The 17362-nt window shown below is 48.0% G+C and overlaps 1 protein-coding gene across 1 annotated transcript in view; it reads left to right on the top strand.

Annotated features, from left to right (window-relative positions):
- Nucleotides 1-10074: 10074 nt before the first annotated feature.
- Nucleotides 10075-17362, top strand: part of LOC119097162 (F-box only protein 21-like) — a 14103-nt gene continuing 6815 nt past the window's right edge. Inside the window, exons 1-7 of the mRNA XM_037220221.1 lie at nucleotides 10075-10385; nucleotides 12375-12644; nucleotides 13325-13519; nucleotides 14011-14242; nucleotides 14735-14883; nucleotides 15574-15709; nucleotides 16017-16159. Coding sequence (XP_037076116.1) covers nucleotides 10159-10385; nucleotides 12375-12644; nucleotides 13325-13519; nucleotides 14011-14242; nucleotides 14735-14883; nucleotides 15574-15709; nucleotides 16017-16159 — 1352 coding nt within the window. The 5' untranslated portion in view covers nucleotides 10075-10158. The remainder of the gene's footprint in view (nucleotides 10386-12374; nucleotides 12645-13324; nucleotides 13520-14010; nucleotides 14243-14734; nucleotides 14884-15573; nucleotides 15710-16016; nucleotides 16160-17362) is intronic.

Genomic DNA, 17362 nt, shown 5'->3' on the forward strand with positions numbered 1-17362 from the left:
TGCGTGTAAAACAAAATAGCAACACATGATTTACCAAGTGCAACTTAAGGAACCGTGACTGATGGAATACTGGCTCTTAAATTCGGGGCAAACTGTGAAGGGAATCCTTTATCTGGCGCGCGGCGGAAGCGGCGAAGTGGGCGCAAGGAGCGAGGAGCAGCGGAAGGAGAAACGTTTTTGGCGGGAGCAGCGTCGGGGAGGGAAAACGGGGAGGGGGTGCGAGGGGTGAGATCCGCTAGCCTCTTCTTACAAGCTATTTCGGCACATGCGCTCAGGATGGCGGAACCTGGGAATTTGGACTTGAGAATCTTTCCGGAGTTTAGTAGCCAGGGTTCCGTTGTGGAGTGGCTCGATGAAGTGGAACTAGTGTGCAGACTGAAAGGAGTGAGCGACCTGGAAAACGTGATTCCCCTCCGGCTCAGCATTCAGCGTGTACCAGCAACCTTCCGATGAGGATAAGCAGAAGCCGAATAGTCTCAGTCAAGAAGTCTCAGAGAGGGCAAAGTCGTCGACGTCTTCCTTGCAGACTTGCGCAGGCTGGCCAATCTGTTTGGCGGTTTGTCTGGGGCGGGGATGATCTGCGCTTTCGTAGCTGGCTTGCCAAAGACCGTGCGGCACGCGCTGAGGGCCAGCACGCGCGTGGAGGCCCTGGGCCTGACTGAGGTGCTGGGCCGGGCACGCGCCCTGGTCGCGGAGGAGTCGGCAGCGGCGGGCGGCCGCCGCTGCGGCTACGGCGGGCGCAGCAGCGGCACCGAGCAATGGGGTCGGCTTCTCACGCCAAGGAGCGCGCGGCGGCGGCGGCCGCGCCCAGCAGCCCGTATCCTGCTTCCGCTGCGGCGAGCGCGGCCATCTGGCTCGCTGGTGTCATCGCGACATCGTCTGCTTCAGGTGTAGACAAGAAGGTCACGTAGCGGCCCGCTGCATAAGATGAGCATGGCCATCCAGTGAGGAGTCTCGAAAGTCAGCCTCGAGACGGACACCCGGACTGTGTGTCACTGGATAACGGATCAGCTCAGCAGCAAGGCACGCGTGCGCGCAAAAGCTGCGTCGTACATGCTTATCAGACAAAGACTAGGCACGCTAAAAGCCCTGGCGGAGCAATATGACCTACAAGTGAGCGTACAGGCCGTCCCGTCTGCAACCAACAAAGCGGACGCACTCACGAAAGTACCGGCAAAGTGGCTGAAGGTGCACGCGCCGTCAGGCGCCAAAGGTCCCTCGGTCGCAGGCGCTGCCGCCGAAGCCGGCATGGCAAGCGCGGAGGAAGTGTCGGCCAGCGGCGGAGGTGACGACGCCGGCTCCGGTGTTGACGCTGCCGCGGCCGCTACGGGAACCGCAGGTGGCGCTACCTGCGCTCCGGCGACCGCCGCTACGGGCGACGACGGGTCAACCTGGGTCAGCAGCGAGAAGATTTGCGAAGTTCACGAGGCCGCTGGGCACCCGGGTGTGCGGCGCACTCTGTACTTTTGTCGTCGAGCAGGACTGAGTGCGACGAAGCGAGCGGTACACGATCTAGTGCGGGTCTGTCAGCAGTGTCAATCCGTCGACCCCGCCTCCGTGCGGTGGGAGCGGGGCGGGCTGGCAGTGAGTGACAACTGGCGGCGACTTAGTATAGATATAACTCAAGTCGGCGCCGCGCACTATCATACGATCGCCGATTGCGGACCGTCAAGGTTCGCTGTGTGGCGACGTCTGAGGAGGCAGGATAGCGCCAGCGTCATCGAACAGCTGGAGCAAGTGTTCCGTGAGAGAGGAGCACCGACGGAAGCTACGCCGCTGAAACTTTACAATTTTCGGACAGTGACACTCGCACGGCCTGCGGCACCGATCGTATTAATCGTTCTTCATAGAGTTGATAATAGCACATGGAGTCAACCAAATTCAAAACGGTAGCAGACATAGGTTGAATGGCTCTTACCATGCCCTTACAAAGGGATTTTCAAAGATCCGCACAAAATAAACTATCAGGCATTCCAAACCACGGCAGCGGTGTGGATCAGGCGTCCACAGCATTCCATCCCTCAGAAAATAGTGGGCCTTCCGAACACTGGAATCTTCTGACGCCTTGACATAGGACCCACTGCAATTATCATATGCTTTATTTTATGCGTTGATACATTATGGTCACAAACATTGATGACACTGGACACATCTGACGTACGAAAACACAACGGTTGTTTCGTAGTAAAACAGTTCTAGACGTGACACCTACAATCGACAAATGTGCACACACACTGGAAAATCCTCATGCAGGTATATATTGGCATATAGACTGATGAGATTATCACAGCATCAAAACAATGTCCCTTATATTAGTAAATGGCGATACTTCATGACCAGCCGAGTGCCTTGTATAGCCCCAATGACCAGGTAATGAAATGAAATGCAGAAGTTATTGGTTCGGAGAGGTAAGATTTAAGCCGACCCGTAGGCCAGAGATGTTTGTGACGTACTCTCAAGAAGTCCGATATGTCACAAACATTTCTACGGTTCTCTCATATCACCTTTGCATACCACTCCTGGCACGTCTGTTGTGACTGAATACGGTGTTACTAAGCTTGATTGGCAACAGTTCAGCGAGTTGATCAGCTGCTTCAGAAAAGGCCTAGTGGGATATTCGCCTCTCAAGCCTTTGTTCATCAAGCCAATGGCGTAAGCAATGTGTACAACTTGTGCTCAAACTATGTCAAATTGATTACTTGTCATTTGACGCCATTTTGGTAGCCGTATCTAGTAAGAGCCCATTTAGGACGTATTACCAAATTTGATTGCGATTGCTATGTTCATGCCTTACCTCCGGCTGGCACATGATAGACCCGGACCTATTGTGTCTATCCCTGCTCTATGCACGTTCTTTAGTGTGTTTCGATGTCACTGTGCCTGTTCTCCCATCTTCCCATGTATACTGTGTTTTGGCAGCTGCTGAGGTACGTGATCCAGTGCACCACCCAGCCGGATCCCTGCCGGCCAGGGACCGACTTTGACTTGGCCTCGGTCGAGACACTGGCCTACTGGGCCCGCAGCGGCTGCCGCCTGGACACCGCTTTGCTAGTCGGTTTGGTGTCCGCGCTGCCTCGTACCAGACTAAAAGAGACGGCCAGGGTGGGCAATAATTCGTTCGTGTCACGCTGGTGGAAGCACACATTATGCCTTTGTTTAAACGGAGAGAAGTTAGTAAGCTTAAGCCTGAAATTTCTCGTGCCCTCGGTTTCTGGAAGCTTCGAACAGCCTTTTAAAGTTGAGCTGCAGCCTTAAATGGTTGTGTTTTGTGTGTGTGTGTTTTTTCTCAGCGTAACAAGAACATGAAACAACTAGAACTTGTTTCTGCGAACAGTTTTGTGATCCTGTCTTTCCGCGACTCCGGTGCCTCTTTTTTCCACCATGCCCCGTTACCTCTTGCTCAGCGCGTGCACAGTGGCCTTAATCTTAATGTGAGCCCAACTCGGAAACGAATATATTGCTTCTTCCTATCCAGGCAGCTTAGACCCCCAGTTTAAACTTGTGTGTACACATTGCTGGGGTGCAGCGAAAGGCGCCGACCAGGCAACACATGTCGCAGCAGGCCTCGAGCATGCCAAAGTATGGTGAAGAGTAACATAATTGATGGGAAGGGGCTCGAAGCGCACACGTGGTTTTCCATACGGGGACACGGCCTCGAGGGTGCACGCATGTCGGAAATCATTCCCCAGTGTTGCTTGCCACTGGTTAGCTTCCTGTCGTGTGCTCAGCTGCCCTGGCACTCAAGGTCGCTCACCGTTATTTTCTCGCCATCGTAGATAACAAATCAAGCCTAGACCAAGCATAAAACGCTCCCGGTTGGCCGGATGGATACTCTTCGATCGGGTGGGGTATCAATTTGACCTCCCGTGAGATTTCATGAACTAAGAAAGCTAAAGACACAAAATTCACAGGGTGTATTGGCCTGTATATGAAACCACTAAGGTCATACTTTAGGGCTTCTGCGTCAAATAGGGTCAAACGAGGTCAAACCCCAGATTGGTTTTCAAAGTGCCCCCTGAACCTAGACACCTGTCCTAAGAAAAAGTTCACATGTTCATTAAAGGTCAGTGACCTTGTTTTGCCTCTCGAATGTTGTGGGGACCAAAATCATGCGAGGCTGTCTTGAGCTTTGCAATCGAATAAGCGATGAAGGTTACGCTAGGCGGTATGTTCCTGGTAACAAAGCGTTCACATGGGTCATTTTAGGTCAGTGCCCCTTACTGACCTACAGGAAGTCCACGGAAGGTGTAAGGCGGCTCCTGTTATCAATAAACTTGAAATGCGTACCAGATTAATGGAATTTTTTCATTTCATTGTTGCATTGGCTAAGGAAGTTTTTTAAAGATTTGTGACTTCGTTTACCTCACGGGTGTTGCATTAGATCCAAAGATTCCCTAGAAATTGATTTCACTGAGTCCATGGCCTGAGTTTTATCTACCGTAGATCAGCTATCTTACTAGGTACTTCCTAATTGCTGATGCCAAACGATCCGCTGTTCTACTGTCTGCAGCCATGCAGAATTCAGCCCAACCACACCGCACTGCTCGGAAACCATTCCGGAAAGACCTTCGAGGGAGGGAAAATTTGATGCCCAGCCTGAGCGCATGTTTTACTTAGATGTGAGGCGGCGGCGAGTCCCAACGATGGGAAAAGACTGCTTTTGTGACTGGACTATCCCATTTGCTATGGCCGGCGTGTCTGCATTCTTCGCAGGAACATTTATTGTGGCATTAGTTGAAAGATACTGTAGAAATGAATACTTCGATTATGTGCATGATATTGCAAGGTGCGGTGCTGCAAGAGGACTTCGGTGATACGCCGATTACTGATGGCACTTCTGTGCATGGACGTCATTGCCATCTCATATCATGTGGTATCACGTTACCCTGATGGCGGCAATGACGTCTGCATAAATTTAGTCGGCGACAAAGAATACGCTTTCACCACCCCTGCCTACATGGGTCTGTACAAATGGGTCTGGGGCACCAATCCAATTGTGCGTATTCCTTCAGACCTGTGTATATGAATTTGTTCATACTCTGGTCGCTTTGGAAGATTTGTGCGACGTCATGGTGTCAACATGTTGTCTGATATATTGTGTATATGGTGTTTTTTCAGCTACGTTTGTTCCCACATCATTGCCAACCTGCGAGTCATTTGCTTCAAGTATTTATGAATGTCCCGTTTGGTCAATTTACTAGTTTCTGGTTTCCCTGAATATGAATCGGTACAGTCTCCACAGCTCATTTGTACTCCGCTACGTTTCGTGCCCGCTACTGATTCTACACCATGTCGCTCAATCATCTCCGATGGTTGTGTGCAACGCCGCCATTGCTTCCATCGGTATTTTATGTAAGCCTCCGTGCGGCGGGCCAAGTTACGGGCGACTACCCGAGCCAGTTTGGCGCCGATGACGTCATCACGCACGGCGACGAGTACCTGGCTTTGGTGATGGCGAGCGATGTAAATGGAGTTATTGGATCAGGGTAGTCTATGTCTTTCGCCAATTGTACGGTTTTGTAAATCATTGATCTGATTAAATGGGATATTCTGGGCAGTCGAGTTAACTTTTTTGTTGTTCTGTCACCTTTGAGACGGAAAGCCAGTCGCTGAATGCTTTGTAAATATTTATTTGTGTGACTTGTGCCATCCCAACAATGCAAACAGCCATACGCTTTTTGAAAGAGAATATCTTAAATGTTATCAATATGTTGGGTTTAATGTGTCTAGCATGGTCACGTACAATTTTGTGATGTCTTGTCTGCCTTGCATGTAATTCGCTTTCAACGCATGCCATTGCTGTATCACAAATATGTATTACTCTTTCTTACAGATATGCTGCATTTGTGTCAGTCTATTATTATGGGTTTTTCCCCTGCTTGACTGGTAGTAGGAATCGGTGCATCAATGACGGGCATGTAAGCGCACGATATTGGTACAGTTGTCACTAGGCACATGGAAGTTCTTAACTAGGATTTCCACGAAACCTCACAGTTGCCCTCGCCCTCATCTCCTACGACGGCTGTGCGGTTTAAGTTATTGTGCTGACTCGGTGCTGCTTTTGTTTGCAGGACTGGATAGCACAAAGTCGCATCAGCTCCGGACTTCAGCGGGGACAAAATCCAGCTTTCTACAACTTGCTGCTGGAGGGTGACCGGTTCGGATACATGGGTGAATGTGAGCAGGCTCTCCGAATATATGTTCCGCAATAATTTGGAGCACATTACACTGATATCTCACCGGTATGTCAACTATCAGCAGAGTGCTGGCACATTTTGTTTGGCTGCATTGAACCTACTTTATGTACTCCACGAAGCTGCTATGTCTAGTTGACTATTGATGATGTCTTCAAGTTAGATTTTGGAGTATCTTCTCCAAGTCGTATTCATTGCTATGCCATAATTTCACATATTTCTACATTAAACGAACTGGACATTGTACTACATAGTGCAGCTCACGCTCCTAGCTGCTGGTGAAAAATATTCCTGAGCTGTCCATAAATCACAGAAACTTGCAATATGTCTTGCACTCATTGTTGTGTAGAGCGCCTTTTGCATTCTCTAACAGAAGTGTTTGTATAATTGAAAAGGAGCTGCAGTTGGATCCGCATCCCAAGCCTATCAATTTTCAGGAAGTGGGACGCTTCTTCATCCGGTTCGACGGGAATCGGTACGAGCCGATTGCCCCGCCGAACATTCTTCTCCCGGCGCTGCGGTGTGAACGCGAGACCAAAACGAGCTTCTTCGAGTCACAGATAGATGGCAGTGACAGCTACATGGAGGACGACGTCGAGGATGAACAGGAGGAATGGAGACCGGCACCTCCCTCAGTGTGGACCGGCGTTTGACCAAAAAACACTCCCCGAGGACTTAAACGATGAGGAGGACACTGATGGTGATGCCGTGACCGCTGACAGTGGCCCAGTGAAACACTGATGTCCACGTTGTGGCTCTGAAGAAAAGTACACGGGGGTTCTGAGTACCTCACCTGCATCAGTTACTCTGTTTGGCCGTACACATGTGTATGTTCATTTCTAGGTGCTATGTATGCACCGAACCAGTGGCATTTCTCTTAGATTGCTCGCGTTGTATTGACGTAGACGATCATAGGCGCTCAGTGCTTGCAGGCTTGCCGTGATGATAATTTTTCCCTAGTGCGTACATTTGTCTGTGAAAATTGTCCGTGCCATCGCTTGTGTTTCTGATGCTAACTGTATAAATATGTGCTTTTACCACCTGTGCATTCATTAGAATCATATCAGTGACATGTGACGAGTGATTTCGTACTTGCAATGCAGTTTTGGCTGTGGGAAACCTCACCAGTGATATTCAGCCATTTATTCAGGCATTGAAATGTGTTGATTGTTATGACTTAGGTCGCCATGGCCTCTTGCTTACATAGCTGCAAAGTGTTCTCAAGTGTTTGCCTTCAGTTACGCCGATAACTGTATCCTGTTTGTCTACATTTATCGTTGGTAGGTACCTCCTGCGGTTCGTAACGCAGTTTTACAAAGGACCGACGTCGGCCTGCGTGTGCGTCATATGGAACGAAACCGTGCAATATTTGTAGCAATGCGTATATGCATGCACAATATGCCACTAAACGAATGCCATTTTTCCTTTGGATGAATACAAGGCGACTCTGAATACACTAAAGGCCCACTTTTTGTAGGCAGTGAGACAGCACGGACATTGTCCATGACCCATGATGCGGCGCTTCATCATGGCTTGCTTTATACTATTTTTTACATAAATTTCTAAAAGAATTACGTCGGGCTTCGGTGATTGAAAAAAAGTACAACTCGTTCTGCATGGCGATAACGTTTGCACGCATGGAGCCTCACAACTCGAAGTACGAGCGGCAGCGGCAGCGGGAACAGATACAAACGGATTGCGAAAGATACCCAAAGAAAGAGGAGCCAGTGGATCTACATAGTAGGGTATAGTAACGTCAGAGGACAGCAGACACCGTCCTTGCCGGAGACAGTTCGGCTCTCAGTGGCCTCCTGCTCGAGTATACCTGACCCCGCCATTGCTAGCTGGCCGCGCGCGACCCCGGCGTGACTGGGCTGACCCGGCATGCCTGGTTAGCGCGACCTGTTGGATGGCGCCGGAGGCTGCTGCCATCGGTACCAGGTGCCGGACAACGCCCGTGCTGGTGGCTAGTCGGCAGTCTCCAACCCGTCGCACAGCTGGCCCTTGAGCCTGCAGCCGTCCTCACCGTGTCTAGCATTCACACACGTTCCTGACAACGCCTTTACCGGTGGCAGGTCGTTTGGCGGCGGCCCACCGCAGGCCACACACTGCGTGCAGACCGCTTGGGCTGTAATCGGTCCGGACGTGTTCCGCTGTGTGCGCAGGCCAACTCCGTAAGCCGCCGCTCTCTGTCGCCGTTGGGCTGTCGCTGCACCTAGGGCTGTCGACAGATCACGTACGTATAGTAAAAGACATTTTGTGGGTAGTGCAGCATTTCACTGAATATATAAGTGAAAGTTTAACGGAATACCTCACTGCTACTTGGTCACTAAATTGTCATGTAGATGTTTTTTATGTTGTGTTAACGCTTTCGAAAACAAATTCGGCTTATTCGCTTTCCAGTTACGTCAGCGTCATTAGTTACGCAACATCTTCAAATGTTTAATTATGACTTTCACGTCTATGTCTGATGTACTTTGACACCCTGACTTCCTGTCATCAGCTTTTTGTGCAGTGTTTGTTAAATAGATTGCCATCTCCAAGCTTTCAATTCCATTTTTCGAATCATTTAACCCAGTGTCATTCGCCGCCACTACCAAACACTTATTCGAACCCAATCAATGACGGGTGAACACATTCCGTTCGAATGCCCTTTGCTCGGGTGGGAAGGTCAAGCCGGTCACCTGAGATCTCGGAAAGCAACAAAGCTAAAGAAGCCAAATCCAGAGGTATTTTGAGCTGTGTGCAATTCATATGTGTAAAGATTTAAGGCTCTTAAATGATCGCAGTCTAGTCAAACAGGAGCAAAAATGTCTGGTTTCACATCGATGCCTGAAGCGTTCCTCCCTCCCCTTCGCCCACCCGTTTGCACGAAACAAGACCGTCTGATGCAAACATTGCATCCAGATGATGCTGGTGCAAAGCAAATGGTACCTAGTGCACATTTGCATTTAATGACATTTTTCGACCTTTGTAGGCTAAATGTGACCAAGAGTTTCAAGACTATTTCATTTTTGCACTTGAAAAAGCATCAAGGCTTATGCCAGGCGGTATGTTCCTAAAAACAAAAAAGTTCACCTGTGATTTCTAGGTGCGCAGTCTTTTCTGAACTTTAAGAACCGCATGGAAGGTGCATAATGCGGTTTTTGCTCTCAAGGACTTGTAAAGGGCACAAGAAACTATCCTACACGTTAAGTTGCGGCAACAAACAGGTTATTTCTTGACTTGATCTAACCTTTGTTCTTGACCTTGGGCTATTAAAATGCATCAGTTTGATTGTTATGTTGCCTAAGAAATTAACGAGATGTATGGCTCCGTAAGATATAACACTCCCCTGTTACATCGGATGGAACGATTCATTTAATATTGTGGTCGCTGAGCCCATGGCCTAATTTCACCAGCCGTAGGTCAGCACCCTTACATGGTACAACAAGATGGGTGGTGTAGGATATACATTGTCGCATTAGTGATGCGTTTAGGAAACTGCGACATTTACCACTAAGACAAGATGGCTGTTTGATCTTTATTTGACCAAGTATTCTCTCTTTGCTCATTGGTATTCCGAGGCTGAAAGGAGTATTGTGAGGTGAGACGGGGGAGGCTCATGTAAGCATTAGTTGCCTCGGTCATTCCGAAAGGATATAATAAGTGACACCCCTGGCTGCAACCTTTTCTCCCTCCTTGTCCTAACAAAAAAATTGCGACTTTCACTGATGTTACGGCGCGCACGAGCATTCGCATCCGGTTCGGCCACACGGCACTGGTTTCAAATCCCCGCTTCTCATTGGAAGGTTTGAACGGCCTCGACCGTAACGTGCCGCAGTTCTCGAACCGTTAACCGCCGCATTTGACTTCCGTTTCTATTCCGGCGCTCCGACTCGTGTATGTTTTTATCCGTGCAAGGCTGAATCTGCTGAGCTTGGAATCTACTATTGATATTTGAAACAGCGCACGCGATTGTTGAATGCTGCTGATGGATGCTACGGAGTTTTCGAACGAGAAGAACGGGATGCGTTGGCTCAATGGAGAGCAGAATGCAGACACATCCCTGCTTTCCCTGCCAACGGAAATTTTGGAACACATCTTGTGTTTCCTGCACGTAGAAGATCTTGCTTCTGTGTCACAAGTGTGCAAGAGGCTTAATGATGTCCATACTTCAGAGAAAGTATGGAAGTTTGGATTTGAGTCCAGGTGAGTTCCTGCTCTTAGGATGTCAGATTGCTGGAAAGATGAATTTTGCCACTGGCTGTGATCTTTCAGTCTTGCTACAGCTGACATCTAAAAATTATTGCAAGATGGAATGCAATCAGACAAATTTGGTAAATGTACACCTTAGATGTCTGTATGTACCCATGGATGCATATTTTTGACTTAAGACAGTGCCAACTACTGCAGTGATTCACCCAGCAGTTGCGAAGAGTGTACCCTCATTACGCTCAGCTGACTGGTTCTGTGATGCAATTACTGACAAATGTATGTCAACTTCCATACTTTTTTATGCTTCTGCTGTGCAGTAATGGCTAAGTTGTTTCTGAAGAGTGTTTGGCCATTTTAGAAGGAATTGAATGCTAGGCTATACACAAGTCAAACTGACCTAAAGTGTCATCCATAATGTTTTTTTTTGCACGTGGCCTGATCAATGCCTATAGTGTTTGATTGGGATGATGATTTTCTGAAGGCAAATTATAATATCAGGGAGAAGTATGTTTTGCACTTACTACCTGTAAAGCTCACATGCAACATGGAATTTGGGTGTAGCACATATTGTTTGTTAGACACTGTGCAGACCTTGAATTTGGGTTCTGGAAATGCAGTGCAGCTGATAAGTGTGTGGTAAAGTCCATTTGTCAAATGACAAAGGAGGGCAGACAGCTGATCAAAGCTTTCATTGCAAATCATCCTCATGAACCTCATTTGGAACATCTTTTGTTGAATTTTACCTGGCATTGCAATCCTATTCTGCTTAGATGGGAAGGGTTTCATGATGATGTTTCATTCCAAATGCATGCATGCATTCCAAATTTCATTCATATGCTAAATTATCTCAATAAGCAAAACCTTACCTTTATGCAACCAATGCCAGTAACAGGGATGGCATTTTGAACAAAGGATGAAGAGTGTTGGTGATGGCTTCGGTAAAAGATGCTCCACCTAAAAAATTTATTAGTGTCTTGTTGCTGCTACTGTCTTTTAAAAGGCTCTTATGCTGTCTTTTCCATTCAACCATACACAAATAGTGGAAGGTATTGATAAATGTCATTTGTTGCATGAATTATGCATGTAAACGTATATTGCATGTAAATGTCATGTATTGATAAATGTCTGAAATTTTGACTGTAGGATATCAAGTGTTCTTCTAATTTATTGTAGTGCTAAACTATACCCTGTGACATTTTATGCAAGCTAGTTTTGACAAGTTCACAAACCAGTGCTGCAGGGGACGGAGCCTAGTGCTAGAAAATAAGCAGCTGTTGGCTAATTCAATGATGGTATTATAACATCTTGTAAACCATACAGTGATATACTTTATAGTGATAAATGCAAATAACTGAGGTTGCCTAGGTCAATGGTTCATGGACAACCAACAGTTGTTATTGGATCTTCATTCTGTTGATCCACATAATTTTCCACCAATCCTTTATTTCCATCTCTCAAATGGTGATGAGCATATTAAACGAACTTCACATTGGTCTTGTAACAATAGCACACCACAAAAGAACTGATGCATGACACCAGTAGTGGACAGCTGCACTACTAAAAGAAACTCAGCTATATTTGATATGATAATCAAAAGTGGTCAAAAGCAACCCATCTTTTTCACATCACAACCAAAAATTGGAATTTCTTTGCTTCAAACAACTGTTGATTTATGGGCATCTACTTTATTCAGCCCTATCCAAGTAGAAACAAATGTCTCGAGAAATATAAAGATGCTGATCATCTTGCTAATAACCAGCTGCAGTGATGGTATGGTGAGGAAAATGCGGTGTGGGTGGTGGTGTGCGTCACGTTTCATTGCATATGCTGACTGAAGATGTCATTGATTCAATCACGCTCGCTGTGCCCAATGTTTTGACCAAGATTATTGAGCTAGGCGTGATATTTAGGCACGTCTTCCACCCAAGAGACCTCCCATCGTGCCGATTTGCCTCAGTCGTGACCTTGTTTCTTGTTTCGCAGGTACCCGCGCTTGTTGCAGCCCTCGTGCCGGCCTGCCCTGCTGCGCGTGTTTGAGCGGTGCGGCCGCAGCTGGCGGCGTACTGCGAGGTTCCGCGCCTCGGCTGGCCACCACCTGCGCATGGCCCTAGCCAAGATGGCCGACAGATGCTACTCAGTCCACTGCCTGCCGGACCCCGCCATGGAAGAGTTCCGCAAGCTGGTGCCCGTCCATGGTACCCTGTTTAATCGGGATGCCCTCCTGGAGGTCATCTATCCCCGCCAACACTGTCCGTAAGTTGGATCACATTTTTCGGGTGGTCTGGTGGCATGCAGTTTGCTCAGCTGAATGCAATTTTTTAACCATGAATTCTTAGTCACATAGGTACTGCACGTGTTATGTCCTTCGTATCATCCTTCACGTGCCCTTTGCCGTCTGAACGCTGATGGTGTAGATCACCCACAGTCTGAAGTATTCATTTCTCTAAATTTTTTGTCTTGAACTACGTAGCTTCTCATACTTCTGACAGTTGGGCCATATTGAGAAACGGTGGCCATTTCTCAAGGAGCGTGCCAGTGTCTCTTGTCGCTCTGTCCCGCTTTCCTCTTAGTTTGGAATGGCAATCTTATCCCTGACATTTTGTGGGACAGAACCAAGACTGGATCAATTTTTCACTCCAGTGTCATTACCCCGTCTTCCTCTAGGGTTGCCTTCTGTTATCGTATCTCAGCAGCTTGCCAGTATCGTACGTACCAGGCTGTTCTGTCCAGTACCTTGGTTTATTCTCCAGCACTACCTGCATGCACTTTTCATATGCTTTGGTATCGCCTAAGTAATCTGAACACCAAACCAAACTATTCGCTCAAAAAGTTTTACTCATTGACTTATATATAAGCCTCCGACATCACAACTGGTCTCCGGAGTGGACAGATGCTGTGTTAGGCATATGTGTAATTCGAGCTTTTTTTGGCAGGGATGATGACCTGTCTCTGCGCTACTATGCGCGGATGCTGTTCCGCGAGATCCAGCGAGACGTCGTGCTGCTGCCCATGTTCCGGGAGTACATGCAGCGCCCAGCGCAGCATGTGAACGTGCCCGAAGCGTTTTATCTGATGAGCCTCTGGATGGTTCCGGAGCAAACCAACAACCGAGAGTCCAGTCTTAAGGCGTGAGTCTTTCATCTCCTTACCAGATGCTCGATCTCCATGCGGAAATTGAAAGTTTGGCACGAACATGTTTTGCCAGCTCGACTGTGTTTCTAATGTGTATGTAGCTCTTCCTGATTGGCACAAGTACACAACTAATCTCACAGCCCTTTTCTGTGTTTATCTGTGCCGATGATAGCTGACTGCAGGCGTCTGTTACCTGTGGTTATGGCATTTTCAATGTTGTCGCCCTCTAGTCAAATGCCACTCTGCGCTGTGTTTTTACTACAGGAGCATCAACAGGACTTGACGCATGGTGTAGCAAATAGCTAGGTCAAACTTAGTATGCCAGTGTGATCGTGGTTTTCGCCAGAGGAACGGGATACAAGGCACTAATCTCAATCTGGATACAGTCTTAGCTTTGCAACATTCGTCTCCATCCTCCCCTTCCCCCGTGAACAAAGACGACCTTTCATGCGTACATGCGAGCGTTGACATGGCGTGGTTTTTACAGCTGCTACATGAAGGTCGCCGGCCTGGTTTTGGACGAGCTTCGTCGGAAGCTCCCGGAGCACCCGGCCGCCGCCTGGGATACGTGCAAAAAGAACCCGTTCGGACCTTCGCTGTGGACGGACGACCAGACACTGATGCTCCTGGACGTGCTGAACATTGTACTGTATGACCAGCTTGCCCTGATGAAGGATGAAGAGCCGGCGTACGCACCGGCTGCCGAGCTGAACACACTGGTGAGTGTACTGCATTAAATATTCATCAATGTGTCCTGGACGTTGGAGTAGGTGAAATCACACACAGGACAAGCGCAGACTTCTCTTTCTGACCTGTTTTGCCTGATGGTGTTTTCCGTGCGGGGCTGTGAACTGCGAAGCATACTGTGGATCATGCGTTTCCGCCCGTTCGTTGTAAGGTTCATTATGCGGCTCCTGTCAGATGGCTTAACACCGAACACCCTGTTGCGATGTCTGCACAGTCTAGAATCCAGAGTCTCCGTGAAAATTGCTGACTTTGACTACTGACCATGGTAGTCATGATAAAATGCTCGTCAATGAGGTCGTTTCTAATAGGCGATGTTTGATTTCAGCAAGTGTGATCTCCGTTTTGTAGTATATTACTCGCTCTATGACTGAATGGTGTGATGGGCCGTTTGCTCTTGTTGTGTGGAGGTTACTACTGTTGCCTCCAGAACAATGCATTAAATGGCTTGCTGTTTCCTTTTTCAGGTGCTCTACCTTCGTCGCCACCTCCAATGTGCCGGCTCCGGGACGCCGACTGTAATGGGGACGGTCTACTCCTCGGTAGCTGGCATGCTGGGTGTCAACCTCCACAATGTGCAGTTCCCGCATAGCTCGATGGTCTGCTGGCACCGAACGTAAGCATTGTGGTAAGGGTCATGGGGAATGGGTCCTCTGGCACCATTGACGCTAAATAGACAGACTGGCTGCTCAAGTCACGTCTTTTTGGGTGTTCCTGCTTTCACGACGTGCATCTATTCACCAGTTTTTGTAATCACTTGATGCCAAAGACTTTGATGCATTTTTCATGATCAGGCCTGCCTTTTGATGTGTTTGTTTCTTTCAACAAAGTCATTTATTCTTGAAATCAGCTCTGGTAAGTGCATCACTTCTCTGTTCGTTAAAAGTTTCAAATTCACCGTTATATTTGGTCCTATAACATTTTCTTTAGAGCAATTGGTAACTACGGTACGGAGGAAGGAGACCAAAATAGTGACGTGGTGTTACGTATGATTTGTGGGTAATGACATTCATTATTTCCTTAAAAATAGATATTCATTTCCTAAATATAGCATCCATGTTGTATCAAGCCAATCATATTGATGCATGATGTGTTGTCATCTTGTGCAAATGCGACAATTTCGCACCGACTGTGTTTGTCTTGTTTGGTCTTGTCTTGTTTACCTTTTTATTAATGTGCTTTTGTGCCTGTTTCTTTGTGACTGAAGTTGTCTGTTTCACATTGATGTATCGCAATTGACGTAATGCGTGCATAAATGCATGCAGTTCATTGTGCACGATGTCTTGACGTGCTGCTCCTCACGCAGGGACAGTGAAGAGTACCTGTTCATCGACGTTGTCCGTCGCGGCATGCAGCTATCCAGAGAGCAGGTGTTGGAGGAGTTGAATGCTGTACATCCGGACATGGACCTTCAGATGCTGGAACCCTTTCCCAGAGCAGGGGTATGTGATGCATCTGATGTTGCAAATTCTGGGAGCACAGGCCCTGTTATATAGGGTACGTGGATTTTTTGTTGAAAAATCTGCCATTTTGTTTAACGAGTAGTCATATGCCTGCCTTTGGCAAAGGAACTTTGCAAAGAACGCACCAGAGTCTGAGGTTCAGGGTGTTTTATTCTTATATGAATCTGTGAGTACCAGCAGCCCCGCTACAACTTGTGATAAGTCCTGCTGTGTGTACACTCTTCAGTGTGCTGTAGTGCCAATACGATGTCCCTCTTTGTCTCACGTGATGCATTGTTTTTGGCAGCTGCTGGGCCGCCTGATCAATGGCGCCACCCATCCGGATGCCCGCCGGCCAGGGACTGGCTTCGACCTGGTCTCGTTTGAGACACTGGCCTGCTGGGCTCGCAGCGACTGCCGCCTGGACATGGCTGCGCTCGACGACCTGATGTCCGCTGTTGCTCGCTCCAGACCGATGTACGCACGCCGCCTGCTGCAGGTCAGTGGTGTTTAATGACGCTGGACCTTAAAATTCAGCACGTACAATCTAAGAAGCATACATGAATCGCTTAACGCAGCATGTGTGCGATGTGTAGTCGTCTAGAAAGCCTCGGCTTCGACCAATCGTTTTCGTCGATTTCATTCATCAGGCGGTGCTGAGGTGGGCAGCGATGGCACAGCGGTGTCGCATTTTCGTGGCATTTGGCAGTTGTTTTCAACCGTTGTCGGAAGTACACGTCTGGTTCTCTTTTATATGCCTAATAATTGTTTTAGATGTAGATGTGATCGGACGTCTGCAAGGTGACGTTCTGGCCTCATCTTTGGGTCACGGGAGTATCGAATTCGTACATGGCTCGCAGTCAAGGGCTGTTCGTTGGCGTCCGAAATTGTGTCAGAAAAAAAATACGTGGCGATACAATGATGGAATCTGATGCGACCTTATTTTCACGCCTTCCGTCCGCAGCAATTCGTCGAGGCTAACGGCGTGTTACTGGCGGAGAACGAGAGGGCTTGGCTTTGAAGTACTCATGAAGCACTTCAAGAGGATGTATAACCGCTGACGCGCTCCTGGATGAACAAGAGGCCATAGTCCAGGAACTGGTAATAATAATAAACTGGATTTGAATGAAATTGCCAATGCGTGAAGTTACCCTGTAGCTTTTGTAGCTTTTCACCAACGTAATGCGGAAGCGTGCCTGTGCGTACGCGTTTGAGAGGTGCAGTTGGATTCCGTGGTGCTGTTGTGTGTCAGGTTCATGTTATGCCATGACATGGTGGTCAGTTACCGTGTAGTCGTGTTTTGCAAAACGCACGTTAAAATGCTGAATGCTAATTGCCCGCTGGCTAAATTCCGTTGTCGAGCATGTTTAATCCATGTCTAGGCATCATCCGGCATAAAAGTGTGATGCAGATGTGCTAAATGTTACGACACGTCGTTTTGTGCTGTGTGAGCTTTTTGCTTCAAGGATTTGTGGATGCCCTATTTTCCCTTCTTGTTGTTCCTGGTTTGGCTGATGCTCGGTACTGCCATCGCAGCTCATTTCTTTTCAATTATGTTTTGTGTCGCGCTACTCATGTTATACCATGCCGCTCAATCATCTCCCGCGGTTGTGTGCAACGCCGTCAGTATTTTCATCGGTGTTGCAGGTGAGC

Source organism: Pollicipes pollicipes, unplaced genomic scaffold (assembly GCF_011947565.3).
Source record: "Pollicipes pollicipes isolate AB1234 unplaced genomic scaffold, Ppol_2.1 Scaffold_4295;HRSCAF=5057_pilon_pilon_pilon, whole genome shotgun sequence".
In the NCBI taxonomy this organism is placed as follows: Eukaryota; Metazoa; Arthropoda; class Thecostraca; order Pollicipedomorpha; family Pollicipedidae; genus Pollicipes; species Pollicipes pollicipes.